General features: G+C 37.6%; 2 protein-coding genes across 2 annotated transcripts in view; both read right to left on the bottom strand.

Annotated features, from left to right (window-relative positions):
- Positions 1-1,716, bottom strand: part of LOC110170338 (rab GTPase-activating protein 1-like) — a 98,654-nt gene extending 96,938 nt beyond the window's left edge. The window contains exon 1 of the mRNA XM_055165261.1: positions 1,626-1,716. The gene's annotated coding sequence lies outside the window, so the exon portion shown is untranslated. The remainder of the gene's footprint in view (positions 1-1,625) is intronic.
- Positions 1,717-10,003: 8,287 nt separating this feature from the next.
- Positions 10,004-11,187, bottom strand: fam163ab (family with sequence similarity 163 member Ab). Its single transcript, XM_055165202.1, has 2 exons — positions 11,095-11,187; positions 10,004-10,405 (listed from the first exon to the last, which is right to left on the bottom strand). The coding sequence occupies exons 1-2, from the start codon at positions 11,185-11,187 to the stop codon at positions 10,004-10,006; spliced, it is 495 nt and encodes a 164-aa protein (XP_055021177.1).
- Between the last annotated feature and the right edge of the window lie 1,058 nt (positions 11,188-12,245).

The following is a 12,245-nucleotide window of genomic DNA, read 5'->3' as shown; positions in this document are numbered from 1 at the left end:
AGTAAAAAAAGTCAACAATTACATTAGCCTCTCCAAAATATCGCAATAAATATCGTACCGAGAGATGCATATCGTGGTAATATCGTACAGAGAGATTCGGATATTGTTACATTCCTATCCTATATATCGATACAGCAGCCCACGATATCGATCCTGTATCATCACATTAAACAATACAATACTAAAAGTCTTTGTTAAACCACTTCTTATGCAAAGTTCATATGAAACACAAACATTTTAATCATCAAAACAGTGAAAATATCAAATGTGTCGCATAAACGAGTTTCCTTCCTTTGAACAAGCAACACAACTGTAGCTGTGACAAAATAATTGAGTTAAATCTAAATATCGTGATACTGTATAGTCAAAAGTCTCAAGAATAATATCATGAACCATCACAATATATCGAATTACAAGTTCCTTTGCTTAAATTCATGGTTTTATAGTAGCAACAGCTTTTAAACATCAGAAACTACATCTCCCATGATTCATTTCAGCGCAAACATGAAGAAATACGTTTTTGACTTGAATTCTTGGGATTATGACGGAAAAAATTCGCACCAAAATCTTCTCAAGGTATTTCAAACGCAAAAAAACCCATCCTATTTACAATAATATCAACCTCTCCAATATAAATATCGTACGGTGAGATGCATATCGTGATAATATCGTCCAGAGAGATTCGGATATCGTTACATCCCTAATCACGATACATCGATATTTCAATATTTTTGCAGACGCCTAACTATTTAGTTGTTTCTTTATTTACGTATTTATTTCTGATGCTATTATTTTGTTGGCATCAATTTAAAACGAACGACGACAACAAAAACTGAGAATTAACATAAATACTTAATAAAGGAAAACTCAAAAAACACGCGTGAAAGAAACAAAACATAACACGAAGTATGTTTTTGAGGCGGTAACTATATTATAACATGTCTTAAATCTCAAAAGAGTAAATTTGCGTAATATAGGAGCTTAAATTCTTGCACTAAAATGCTTTCCCTTTCGCCTGGAGGCCTAATCACTGCATTAAAGCGTTAAAAACAAACAATATTCGCTTTTTTGGCATTGCACTGTCCAAACCCGGAGACTAAAACGTGGGAATTGTGCAAAAAGTGTCTTACGATCGGCCAAACTCGGTGCTAACATCGCTGACATGCACACGTAGAGAGAGACTCGAGTGCTGGGACTGGCAGCGAAATGCAACTTATTCCCGAAGCTCCGGCGCTGAGATTCGGGCGTTTATTTGGGGCACTTTTTTTTTTTTTAACGCAGCGCCCGCATCCCAAGTGTGCGCGCGTCGGGATGGAGACGTGCAGCTACGTGACGGGACAGGTGACTGATTGCAGGCTCACCCGAACAGGAAGTGCTCCAAAAAAACAAAAAAAACTTAAAAAAAAACCCACGTCCAGCTGCTAAACCAAACCTGGAGGAAGCTAATGCTAAGCTAACCACAACACTCGGGAAGCGCAGGGTTTGGAGCGGCGGGGTTAGCCTCCCCGTTAGCACCGCGGCCGAACGGAGAGATTTACAAAAGCGGTGCGGCGTGTTTGCGGATATACGAAGCGGATACGGTGTTAGAAGTGCGCGTGTGGTGCGTGAAAGAGCTGTCAGCTTACAGTTCGGGAGCGCAGAGGAGTTTCGCCGCTGTGACGGGACTCGGAGCGAAGAGCGTGAGTGAGAGATGGATCAGTGCGCACGCCTTCCTGGAGAGTCAGCCCCACGCGCATGCGCACTGCTCATTACTACTTTTAATTCATTTATTTGATGTTATTTTATTTATTTATAATGCATATATACAATGTGGATTAGAACAGTGTTTCCCAAACTTTTTTCTGGGGACCCATGTTTTAAAAGTCACAAACCTTCATGACCCAAGTCAATCAACATTATTCATAAATCACAAAATAAAAGTGGATTTGAACATTATTGAACATTAATGAGTATGTTTTATTGCTGATCATGTCTCTCTGAAGAATTAGTTTTACTCAAGTTTTAAACAATGAAAAAAGTCACTGAAGCAGCAATAAAAGGATCCAGAAGTCAAATATTTGGACATTAAACGTAGAACATTTCTTTTTCTTTTTAACATTCATTTGAGTGAGTTTCCTCCGCAGAGTGTCTGGGTGCTCCCTTAGAGATCGGGTGAGGAGCTCAGTCACACGTGAGGAGCTCAGAGTAGAGTGGCTGCTCCTCCACGTGGAGAGGAGCAGCTGAGGGGAGGATATCTGTGATGTCTCCCTCAGGAGGTGTTCATGTCCCTCAGGGAGGAGGCTCCAGGGAAGACCCAGGACACGCTGGAGGATGGATGAACATTCAATTGAACCAGCAATATTGCAACAAAATAGTCTGTAGAAGTGTAGATGTGTAGATGACAGACAGACATACAGATCGTCACAAGGCAACATAAAAAAAATCTCTTGCGACTCACCTGAGGGTCGAGACGCAAACAATGACTTAGAACAGGATCACCGAACTTTTTTCTCTGGGGGGCACATTATCACTCCTGACTGTGATGGAGTCGGGGTCGAGTCGGTCGTAGAACAGAATTGTTTGACCCTGACGACGTAGATTATATTCTTTGAAAACCTCCACAGTTTCTTTACACATCAGACAAACTGCAGGCTCCAAACACTGAACACAAAAACAATCGGTCGTTCACTGTTCTTTGAAAACTTTGTTTTTCTCTTTGTTTTTCAGTGCGTACTCAGACAAAAATCTGTGACTTTGAGGTGACTATTCATAATAAGAAAATCCAAACACTCAGTGACGTTCAATTCCTTGGCCTCATAAAATACTGAAGAAGTGAAGAAGATTAAAACTATTCTCAATAGACTCTTTTGGCTATGTTGCTAAAGTGCATGTCTTATGTCTGAGCAGCAGTGAGTTGTTCTTCCTGATAGAAAGCTCAGCGGCAGTGGACTGATATATGAGAAAATAGTCCCTCAACATGCGACGATTCATGTGACACAAGGTTAGTTTTATTTCAAACATTATTCTATGGACACAGACATTCACATGGACAGTCTGGTGTAATAATAGATTTGTTTCAGGTGTTTTGTGAAGTGGGTAAGACTGTTTTTAGTGGCACCAGTGACCTCTGCAAATACAAAGACTGGATGGAATATTTCAAAAAGTGTCTCCACACGTCTCCAACACTCTGGATCACGAGGAAATGAGGCCCTATGTCCAAAAACATTAAATTTATTGTATGTTTCAAACCAAAAATGGACTCATCTCATCTATCTGTATATAACTTATGTGTCTCATCTGTTTTTATATGTGTATTTTATTTTATTTTTTTACAGACAGGTGTTGAAAATTACAACTTGTACTGAAACACACACACTCTCAATGCATCTGACTTTACAGGTGGTTTTAAAGCTCAAAAATACCTCGAAAAACAGGCTTTCTGACCGTGAGCGAGGTGCCTCTCCACAGATCTGACCTGGAACCTGGACCCTCCGCTAGAAAAGTTACACAGTGCACCTTTAAAAAAATAAAATAAAATAAGACAAGAAGCACGACCAGTAACTCTTCACACTGTTATAAATATTTTAATTCACAAAAAAACACTGTGAAATGTCGTTAATTACACAGTTCTGCAGATTTACAATATTCTACACAGCACAAGTCTAAAAATTTCAGCAGTTTTTTTTATATTTTTTAATTTCTGTAGACGTTTAGTTTGAGTTTAAACGACAAGATTACAACACAAACATGAGAAACTGAACGTGAGGGTGAATATTCTTTTAAAAACAGACGTGAAATTTTCTGAAAAAGAACGAAAAATATAAAAAACACACCCGTCATGATAAAGAATTATACTGAAATCATCACGCTGGAGGTGTTCTGCATGTACGTCTAGGGTGGAATGTTCAGCAGTGACCACACACCAAAAACTGGAGGGTTAACATTTCAGGGTAAAATATTTCAGAGTTGTTTTTATCACAAAAAGTCTTATTTTAACTATTTGAAAGTTAAATTGAGTTGAGTTGATTTGATTGAATTTAACTTCTCTTGGTGTTAATTTGGCTCCTCCCACCACCACTTCAAACTCCAAATAAAAAACTGACATCTCCAGTTGTTGTTTTTTTTTGGTGGTTGATAATAATAAAATTGGGAAATGAGTGTGTAATTAAGGAAAATTGTTACGCAGGTTTTGTCACATTTTTGTTGTGTTTTGGTCGTTTTTAAGCAGATTTTCTGTATTTTACCGACACAAATTACAATTTATGCCATGTTATTGGGTTCTTTTTTTCAGACCTAGAGTGTTATTTCATACCTGACAGTTTGCAGTGAGCAGTCGAAACTGTCAGGTATGAAATAACACTCTAGGTCTGAAAAAAAGAACCTAATAACATAGAATATCGGAAGACCAAATGAATCTCATTGGACTACAATTTATGCCTCTTTTTACTGTTGGCAGGGATCAGATTAGTGTCAAAATTGGTCAAAAATAGGGACAACCGGGACAAATCACTGTTTTTGGGGTAAATCTGCTGGGACAGGGGACACGGGGCTCAAAACTGGGACTGTCCCGAGTAAATAGAGACGTCTGGACTGATCAAAAGTTAATCGTCAAAAGATCAAGAAACTGAGAGTCCTTGAATGGAGCACTTATGATCATTATTAAGAAGAAGAGTGACGTATGTTATGCACCAAATCCCGTAGGAAGAAGAACAATAACGTCTTTCCCCTTGATAAAATTCACCAAACATTCTCTTTGTTCCGCCTTTAACATGTCAAACTCAGGCCCAGGGGCTAAATTTGGCCCGCGATATAATTACATTTGGCCCGTAAGATCATCTCAAATTTGTATTAGAGCTGCCCGTGACTACAGATCAATTATAGAAACATTTATTTATTTGAAATTTTGTTATTATTTTATATTCTGTTTGTTCTGGATTCAGTGTTTAAGCAAAACTATTATTAAACATTTATTTGAATAAGAAAAGAAGAGAAAACATGCAGATATTGTTGAAATTTTTCTGTAAATATTGAGTTTGGGCCACGACTTAGTCCCTGTTTTTAATTTTGGCCCAACGTGAATTTGAGTTTGACACCGCTGCACTAGACAAAGCAATAACATTTCCAAAGAGACAAGTCGGTAGTGAACCTTGGACCAGAAAAGTTGCGCAGTGCAGCTTTAGCAAATAATTTTCCAAAAAGGATGAACACAGGTGAATCCAGAGAAATGTACAGACGATCGGGGATCCGTGGACAAAAGAGGTACAGTGTTATAAGTGCTACTAAAACATATTTACACGTAAGACTCACTGGAAAAATGTGAAGTTTTCATTTGTGTACGTACTTTTATTTACACTTTTTGCTTCGTGGGAAAGAGGAAAAGTCCCAGAGTCCAGTCCGGCGACGCGTTCAAGGCTCAGTTCAGAGTGGGACGTGACGCTTTCCAAAGAGTTTGCATAGAAAAATCTCAAGTGGAATTCCGTTTTAAGTCTTTTTAAGGGTTCGTTTTGAAGACGCTGCAAACGGAAGTGGGTTTGGAAACGTTTTTTTGGTGTGTTTTTTTTTATCGAAACAAATCTACAGTCAGTTAAATCACAACTTTTATCTCATTCACTCGAAAATAATAAATAAAACTAGTTACAAATTGTGTTTACAACAGTCGCAGGTTCAGAAATAAAAAAGAAATGGACCTTCACTTCAGAAACTCCTTCAAAAAAACTGCTCAATTCAACAACGGTTTGATGAGTTAAATCTGTGTGTCGTTTGTTCATTCGTTTTTCAAAATAAAACCAAAAATAAGAAAATGAAAAAACAACAATTTTCTTCATTATTTGTCTCCAAAACCAAAATGAAAAAACAAATGATTCGTTATTTTCAGTTTTTGATTTTGTGTTTAAATGAAAAATGGAAAAAACGGATAATGGACTAAACCAGGACTGAACCAGAACTAAACCAGACCGGAGCTAGACCGGAACTGAGACCAGGACTGAGACTGGGACCAGGACCAGAACTGAGACCAGGACTGAGACTGGGACCAGGACCAGAACTGAGACCAAGACTAAGACCAGGACCAGACTAAGACTGAACCCGGCAACAGGACCAGGACTGAGACCGGAACTGAGACTGGGACCAGACTGGGACTGAAACCAGGACTGAGACCAGGACTGAGACCGAAACTGGGACCGGGAGTGAGACCAGGACCAGACCGGGACTGAGACCAGGACTGAGGCCGGGACCAGATCAGGACCAGGCCATGACTGAGATCGGGACTGAGACCGGGTCTGAGACCGGGACTAGACTGGGACTGAGACCAGAACTGAGATCGGGCCTGAGACTGGGACCAGACTGGGACTGAGAGCGGGACCAGGCCGGGACCAGAATGGGACTGAGACCAGGACTGAGACTAGGACTGAGATCGGGAACAGGACCTGGACTGAGACCGGGACTGAGATTGGGACCACACTGGGACTGAGACCAAGACCAGACCAGGAGCAGGCCAAGATTGAGACCAGGACTGAGATCAGGACTGAGACCAGGACCGCTCAGGACTGAAAACGGTTTAGTCCTGTTTTAGTCCTGGTTCAGTCCTGGTTTAGTCCTGGTTTAGTCCTGGTTTAGTCCTGGTTTAGTCCTGGTTTAGTCCTGGTTTAGTCCTGGTTCAGTCCTGGTTCAGTCCTGGTTTAGTCCAGCATCACAATTTAAGTCACGTAAACAGGAAACGGTCGTTATCCGTTTTTTTTTCCATTTTTCATTTAAACACAAAATTGAAAAACTGAAAAAACAAATCATTATCTGTTTTTTCATTTTGGTTTTGGAGACAAATAATGAAGAATATTGTTGTTTTTTTCATTTCCTTATTTTTGGTTTTAATTTGAAAAACGAGTGAACGAACGACACACGGATTCAGAGCTGTGACGTATCCATAGAAACAAGCAGGTGACGGACCTAGAAACCAAAAAGCTACACAGTGCACCTTTAACTAAAACTATTTTGGCTTTAATATTTTCAAAAACTTGCAAACCTTGTGTCAATGCAGATACTAAATAAGAAGACAGAAGAAAATTGCTAAAAATAAATAAATAAATGTCCGAGAAACCAGAAAACAGAGGTAAACTTTGAAATAAAATTGTACTTCTATGAGAATCGTTTTCAGACTTAATATTTAACTCAAATTTATCTCGTTTTTTTTCAGTTTTACCCTAGATTTTGTGCATTATTTTTCAGTTTTTGTCCTTTGTCCTAGACTGAAAATTTCTCAAATTTATTATTAACTTACTCGTTCTGAGATGGCGTAATTCTACACAGCAAAAACTGGAGGGTTAAAATTTCAGAGTAAAATATTTCAGAGTTGTTTTTAGCACAAAAAGTGTTAATTTAACTATCTGAAAGTTAAATAGGGGTTTGAGTTATTTAGTTATTTGCCAGAGTTGATATGTTTGGAGTGAATTCAACTTCCTTTAGAGTTAATTCAACTTTTCTTAGTGTTAATTCAACTTCTCTTAGTGTTAATTCAAAGTTTTTCTTAGTGTTAATTCAACTTCCACTAGTGTTATTTCAACTTTTCTTAATCAATTTAACTTGCTCTAGTGTTAATTCAACTTTTATTAGTGTTAATTCAACTTTTATTAGTGTTAATTCAACTTCTCTTAGTGTTAATTTGGCTCCTTCCACCCATCACTTCAAACTCTGCCAAGTTTGAACCAGTTTTGTTCATAATTTCATCTCAAATTAAATCAAATAAAGTGTAAAAATCAAACTCCTCTATGTGTTATTTAGTTAAATCAGGATAACTCTACAAAGTGTTATCCGTTTACTCTCAAAACGTTCATATAACACTTGATTTCGGGGTTAAACATGAAACTTTGATCTAGTGTTACTTAATTAACATTTCCAAAACATTTTGTTAAAAATGTTAAAGTTGATTCAGTGAGAGTCAATTTTAACTCTCCACTTTTTTAGTCAAGAATAGATCATTTTAATTATTTACAATTATTTTTGTTGCATGGACGGATAATTTCACAACGTTTAAGTCATTTTCTGATCGATTTAAGTGTTAATATTTTCAATTTTGGCCAAGCTTTTTTAACTTTTACTTGAGTAATTTCTCGGACCACTGCTTTTTACTTCTACTTGAGTAATATCGAACGACTTTTACAACTTTTGGCTACTCTACGACTACGATTTCTGCCAGATTTTTGTGCAGAATAAAGAAACAGAGACGTGATTATATTTTGAATGTTCTACTAACAGTCTGTGAAGGTTTTTAAAGGGTGTGGCCTTTTCGTGAGGGACTCAGGGCTTTTTACAAATACAAAAACTCTACTAATGTACATCACCTTTTATTTACACTGAGTTATAACGTCTGTGTCCCAAGCTCGATTTCTATACATGCATCCCCAATTTTGGACCGTTCATCGCGCAATCCACACTGGGAAAGGTCGTCCGAAAAAGTGAGCATCAAACCGTCATGTTTGTTTTTCCAGTGGGATGTGTTTATAGTCAAAGTCGATCTTTTCTCGTCTTTTGAACCATATCACTTTTGTTTCTGGTTGTGATATTGTCATATTTTAGTTTTGGGATTCGGACGTCGTAATTGTGTGGTTTTTGGATCCTAACAGCGGAAAACGGGCTTAGAAAGTTTGCGAACTTTGAATAAAAGAATCAATTACAATGATGGCATTTAAAAAACAAATTAAATCGAATGCAATGTGTATGTATGAAAAAGAAAACTAAGTTGTTGTGCATAATACTGCGGAAACAGCGGAAAATGGTTAGAGAAATTAGCTTCGGAAGTTTGCGAACTCCATAAATGCAAAAGTGAATCAGATGTGTGTGACTCAAACCTCTGTTCAAACTGTTTCTCTTCCCAACGGAATTGGAAAATAGTGAAAGGTGAAGGTGATGGGCAGGATTGATCCACAGGAAGAACCAAAAAGGAAACATCTGACTGCCGAAGAAATCATCCTGAGTTTGCAGAGAACATTTTGTATGTGGAGCATCAACAATCTCTCGCCAACGATCCATTGCTCAACCTTGTTTACGAATTTAAAAAGTCAACGCCAAAGTGAAAGGCTCCAACTGTTCACCAGGAAACACCTTCCACTGCAAAGAGACCAAGACGTGATGTTGCTGTAAAACCACAAGAACAAGAAAGTGCAGCTCAGTCTGTTTGTCTTCTGCTCCTCTACATTAACAAACGGGATTTTGTTTTGTTGTCGCTCCACATACAAAATGTTCTCTGCAAACTCAAGGATGATTTCTTCGGCAGTCAGATGTTTCCTTTTTGGTTCTTCCTGTGGATCAATCCTGCCCATCACCTTCACCTTTCACTATTTTTCAATTCTGTTGGGAAGAGAAACAGTTTGAACGGAGGTTTGCAGTCACACACATCTGATTCACTTTTACATTTATGGAGTTCGCAAACTTCCGAAGTTCATTTCTCGAGCCGTTTTCCGCTGTTAGGATCCAACAATCACACACTTACGATGTCCGAATCCCAAAACTAAAATATGACAATATCAGAACTAGAAACAAAAGTGATATGGTTCAAAAGACTTGAAAATATCGACTTTGTCAATAGACTCATCCCACTGGGAAAACAAACATGACGGTTTGACGCTCACTTTTTTGGACGACCCTTCCCAGTATGCATTGCGCGATGGCTGGAAGTCCGAAATTCGGGATGCATGTATACTAAGGAACAGACTTGATACTCAAAACTGATTCTGACACATTGATAATAATAAAAAAAAAAAAAAAAACACTTTTCAATTTTCAATGTTAAATCTTAGTTTCTTTGTGATTTCTTTGCGGTTTTACGTCTGTGGTCCACCTAAGTTCCGTAAATCTGGTGTTAAACCTGTTCTGAAAGCTCCGGATCATTCTAAAGGTTAATTTCTGTCCCTTAAATGTGACATTTTAGTATCGATACCTGCGAAAAATGAGGATCTAGTTTCGATACCAGTTTCAGCATCGATTAGATTTCCGATACTTCTGATGACCCTTTAGTCTGTGGTGTGGCGTTCAGTTACACTTCGGTGCTCACGGCCCTGGTGTTGGTGTAAAACTCCGCCGGCGGACTCCAGGGGGCGCTCCTCAGCATGGCGCCGCCTCTCCCCGGCGGTGCGGCGGGAAGGGGCGGGGCCAGGGCGGGGTTCTCGTAGTGGGTGGGCATGTAGGTGACGCGCTCGCCGCCGTTGCGCGTGTCGTCCGTGGTGCGTACGTAGAAGGGCGAGCGGTACGGCGAGCAGGAGGGGCAGTACCGCGGGCGTCCAGCGGGGGGCTTGGCGGGGGCGGCGGGCGGCTCCGGGGGCGACAGGGACAGGGGCGTGCACACCGAGTCCAGACCCGAGACGGAGCACGCGTTACAGGCGAAGTGCTGCTGGGACAGAGAGCCGCTGTCCGAGCCATTGGACTTACAGCAGTAGTACTACGAGTACACAGAGTACACACAGTACACAAGAGTACACACAGTACACAAGAGTACATAAGAGTACACAAGAGTACATACAGAGTACACAAGAGTACACAGGTTAGACACAGGCAAATACTGTCATCAGTGTTAAGAAGTAACTAAGTACAGGAAGCATAAATACATATTAGGGCTGCTAGTGATAGTAGTAGTAGTAGTAGCAGTAGTAGTAGTAGTAGTAGTAGTAGTAGTAGTAGTAGTAGTAGTATTTATAGTATTATATAAAAGTACCTGGAGTCTACAGTAGCAGCAGCAGTAGTAGTAGTAGTAGTAGTATTTATAGTAGTAAAAGTACCTGGAGTCTACAGTAGCAGTAGCAGTAGTAGTAGTAGTAGTAGTATTTATAGTAGTAAAAGTACCTGGAGTCTACAGTAGCAGCAGCAGTAGTAGTAGTAGTAGTAGTATTTATAGTAGTAAAAGTACCTGGAGTCTACAGCAGGAGTAGTAGTAGTAGTAGTATTTATAGTAGTAGTAACAGTACCTGGAGTCTACAGTAGCAGTAGTATTAGTAGTAGTAGTAGCAGTAAAAGTACCTGGAGTCTACAGTAGCAGTAAGTAGTAGTAGTAGCAGTAAAAGTACCTGGAGTCTACAGTAGCAGTAGCAGTAGTAGTAGCAGTAGTAGTAGTAGTATTTATTGTAAAAGTACCTGGAGTCTACAGTAGCAGAGCACAGCGATGATACACAGCAGAATCACTGTGGCCAGAATTCCTCCGGTGATCACGACTGTTCCCGCTGTCATCCGACCAGCTCCCCATCAAACTCTGAAAAATATAAATAAAAAATATTAAATATAAAATAAAATAATAAAAAACAGCTCCCCATCAAACTCTGAAAAATATAAATAAAAAATATTAAATATAAAATAAAATAATAAAAACAGCTCCCCATCAAACTCTGAAAAATATAAATAAAAAATATTAAATATTAAATCAAATAATAAAAACAGCTCCCCATCAAACTCTGAAAAATATAAATAAAAAAATATTAAATATAAAATAATAATAATCAAAAAACAGCTCCCCATCAAACTCTACAAATATAAATAAAAAATATTAAACATAAAATAATAATCATCAAAAAACAGCTCCCCATCAAACTCTGAAAAATATAAATAAAAAATATTAAATATAAAATAATAATAATAATCAAAAAACAGCTCCCCATCAAACTCTGAAAAATATAAATAAAAAATATTAAATATAAAATAATAATAATAATCAAAAAACAGCTCCCCATCAAACTCTGAAAAATATAAATAAAAAAATATTAAATATAAAATTATAATAATCAAAAAACAGCTCCCCATCAAACTCTACAAATATAAATAAAAAATATTAAACATAAAATAATAATCATCAAAAAACAGCTCCCCATCAAACTCTGAAAAATATAAATAAAAAATATAAAATATAAAATAATAATAATCAAAAAACAGCTCCCCATCAAACTCTGAAAAATATAAATAAAAAATATTAAATATAAAATAATAATAATCAAAAAAACAGCTCCCCATCAAACTCTGAAAAATATAAATAAAAAATATTAAAATATAAAATAATAATAATCAAAAAACAGCTCCCCATCAAACTCTGAAAAATATAAATAAAAATATAAAATATAAAATAATAATAATCAAAAACAGCTCCCCATCAAACTCTGAAAAATATAAATAAAAATATTAAATATAAAATAATAATAATAAAAAAACAGCTCCCCATCAAACTCTGAAAAATATAAATAAAAAATATTAAATATAAAATAGTAATCAAAAAACAGCTCCCCATCAAACTCTGAAAA

Source organism: Boleophthalmus pectinirostris, unplaced genomic scaffold (assembly GCF_026225935.1).
Source record: "Boleophthalmus pectinirostris isolate CB_2022bp ecotype Guang Dong unplaced genomic scaffold, ASM2622593v1 HiC_scaffold_7, whole genome shotgun sequence".
Taxonomy (NCBI): Eukaryota; Metazoa; Chordata; class Actinopteri; order Gobiiformes; family Gobiidae; genus Boleophthalmus; species Boleophthalmus pectinirostris.
Note: the sequence above shows the minus strand (reverse complement) of the source record. Positions and strands in the feature narration are given on the sequence as shown.

Bases quoted from the DNA above. Each gene is read 5' to 3' on its own strand.
- fam163ab (XM_055165202.1), bottom strand. From the start codon at position 11,187: ATGACAGCGGGAACAGTCGTGATCACCGGAGGAATTCTGGCCACAGTG. The intron at 10,406-11,094 runs GTACTTTTACAA...GTGTACTCGTAG, and splicing joins TCTGCTACTGTAGACTCCAG to TACTACTGCTGTAAGTCCAA.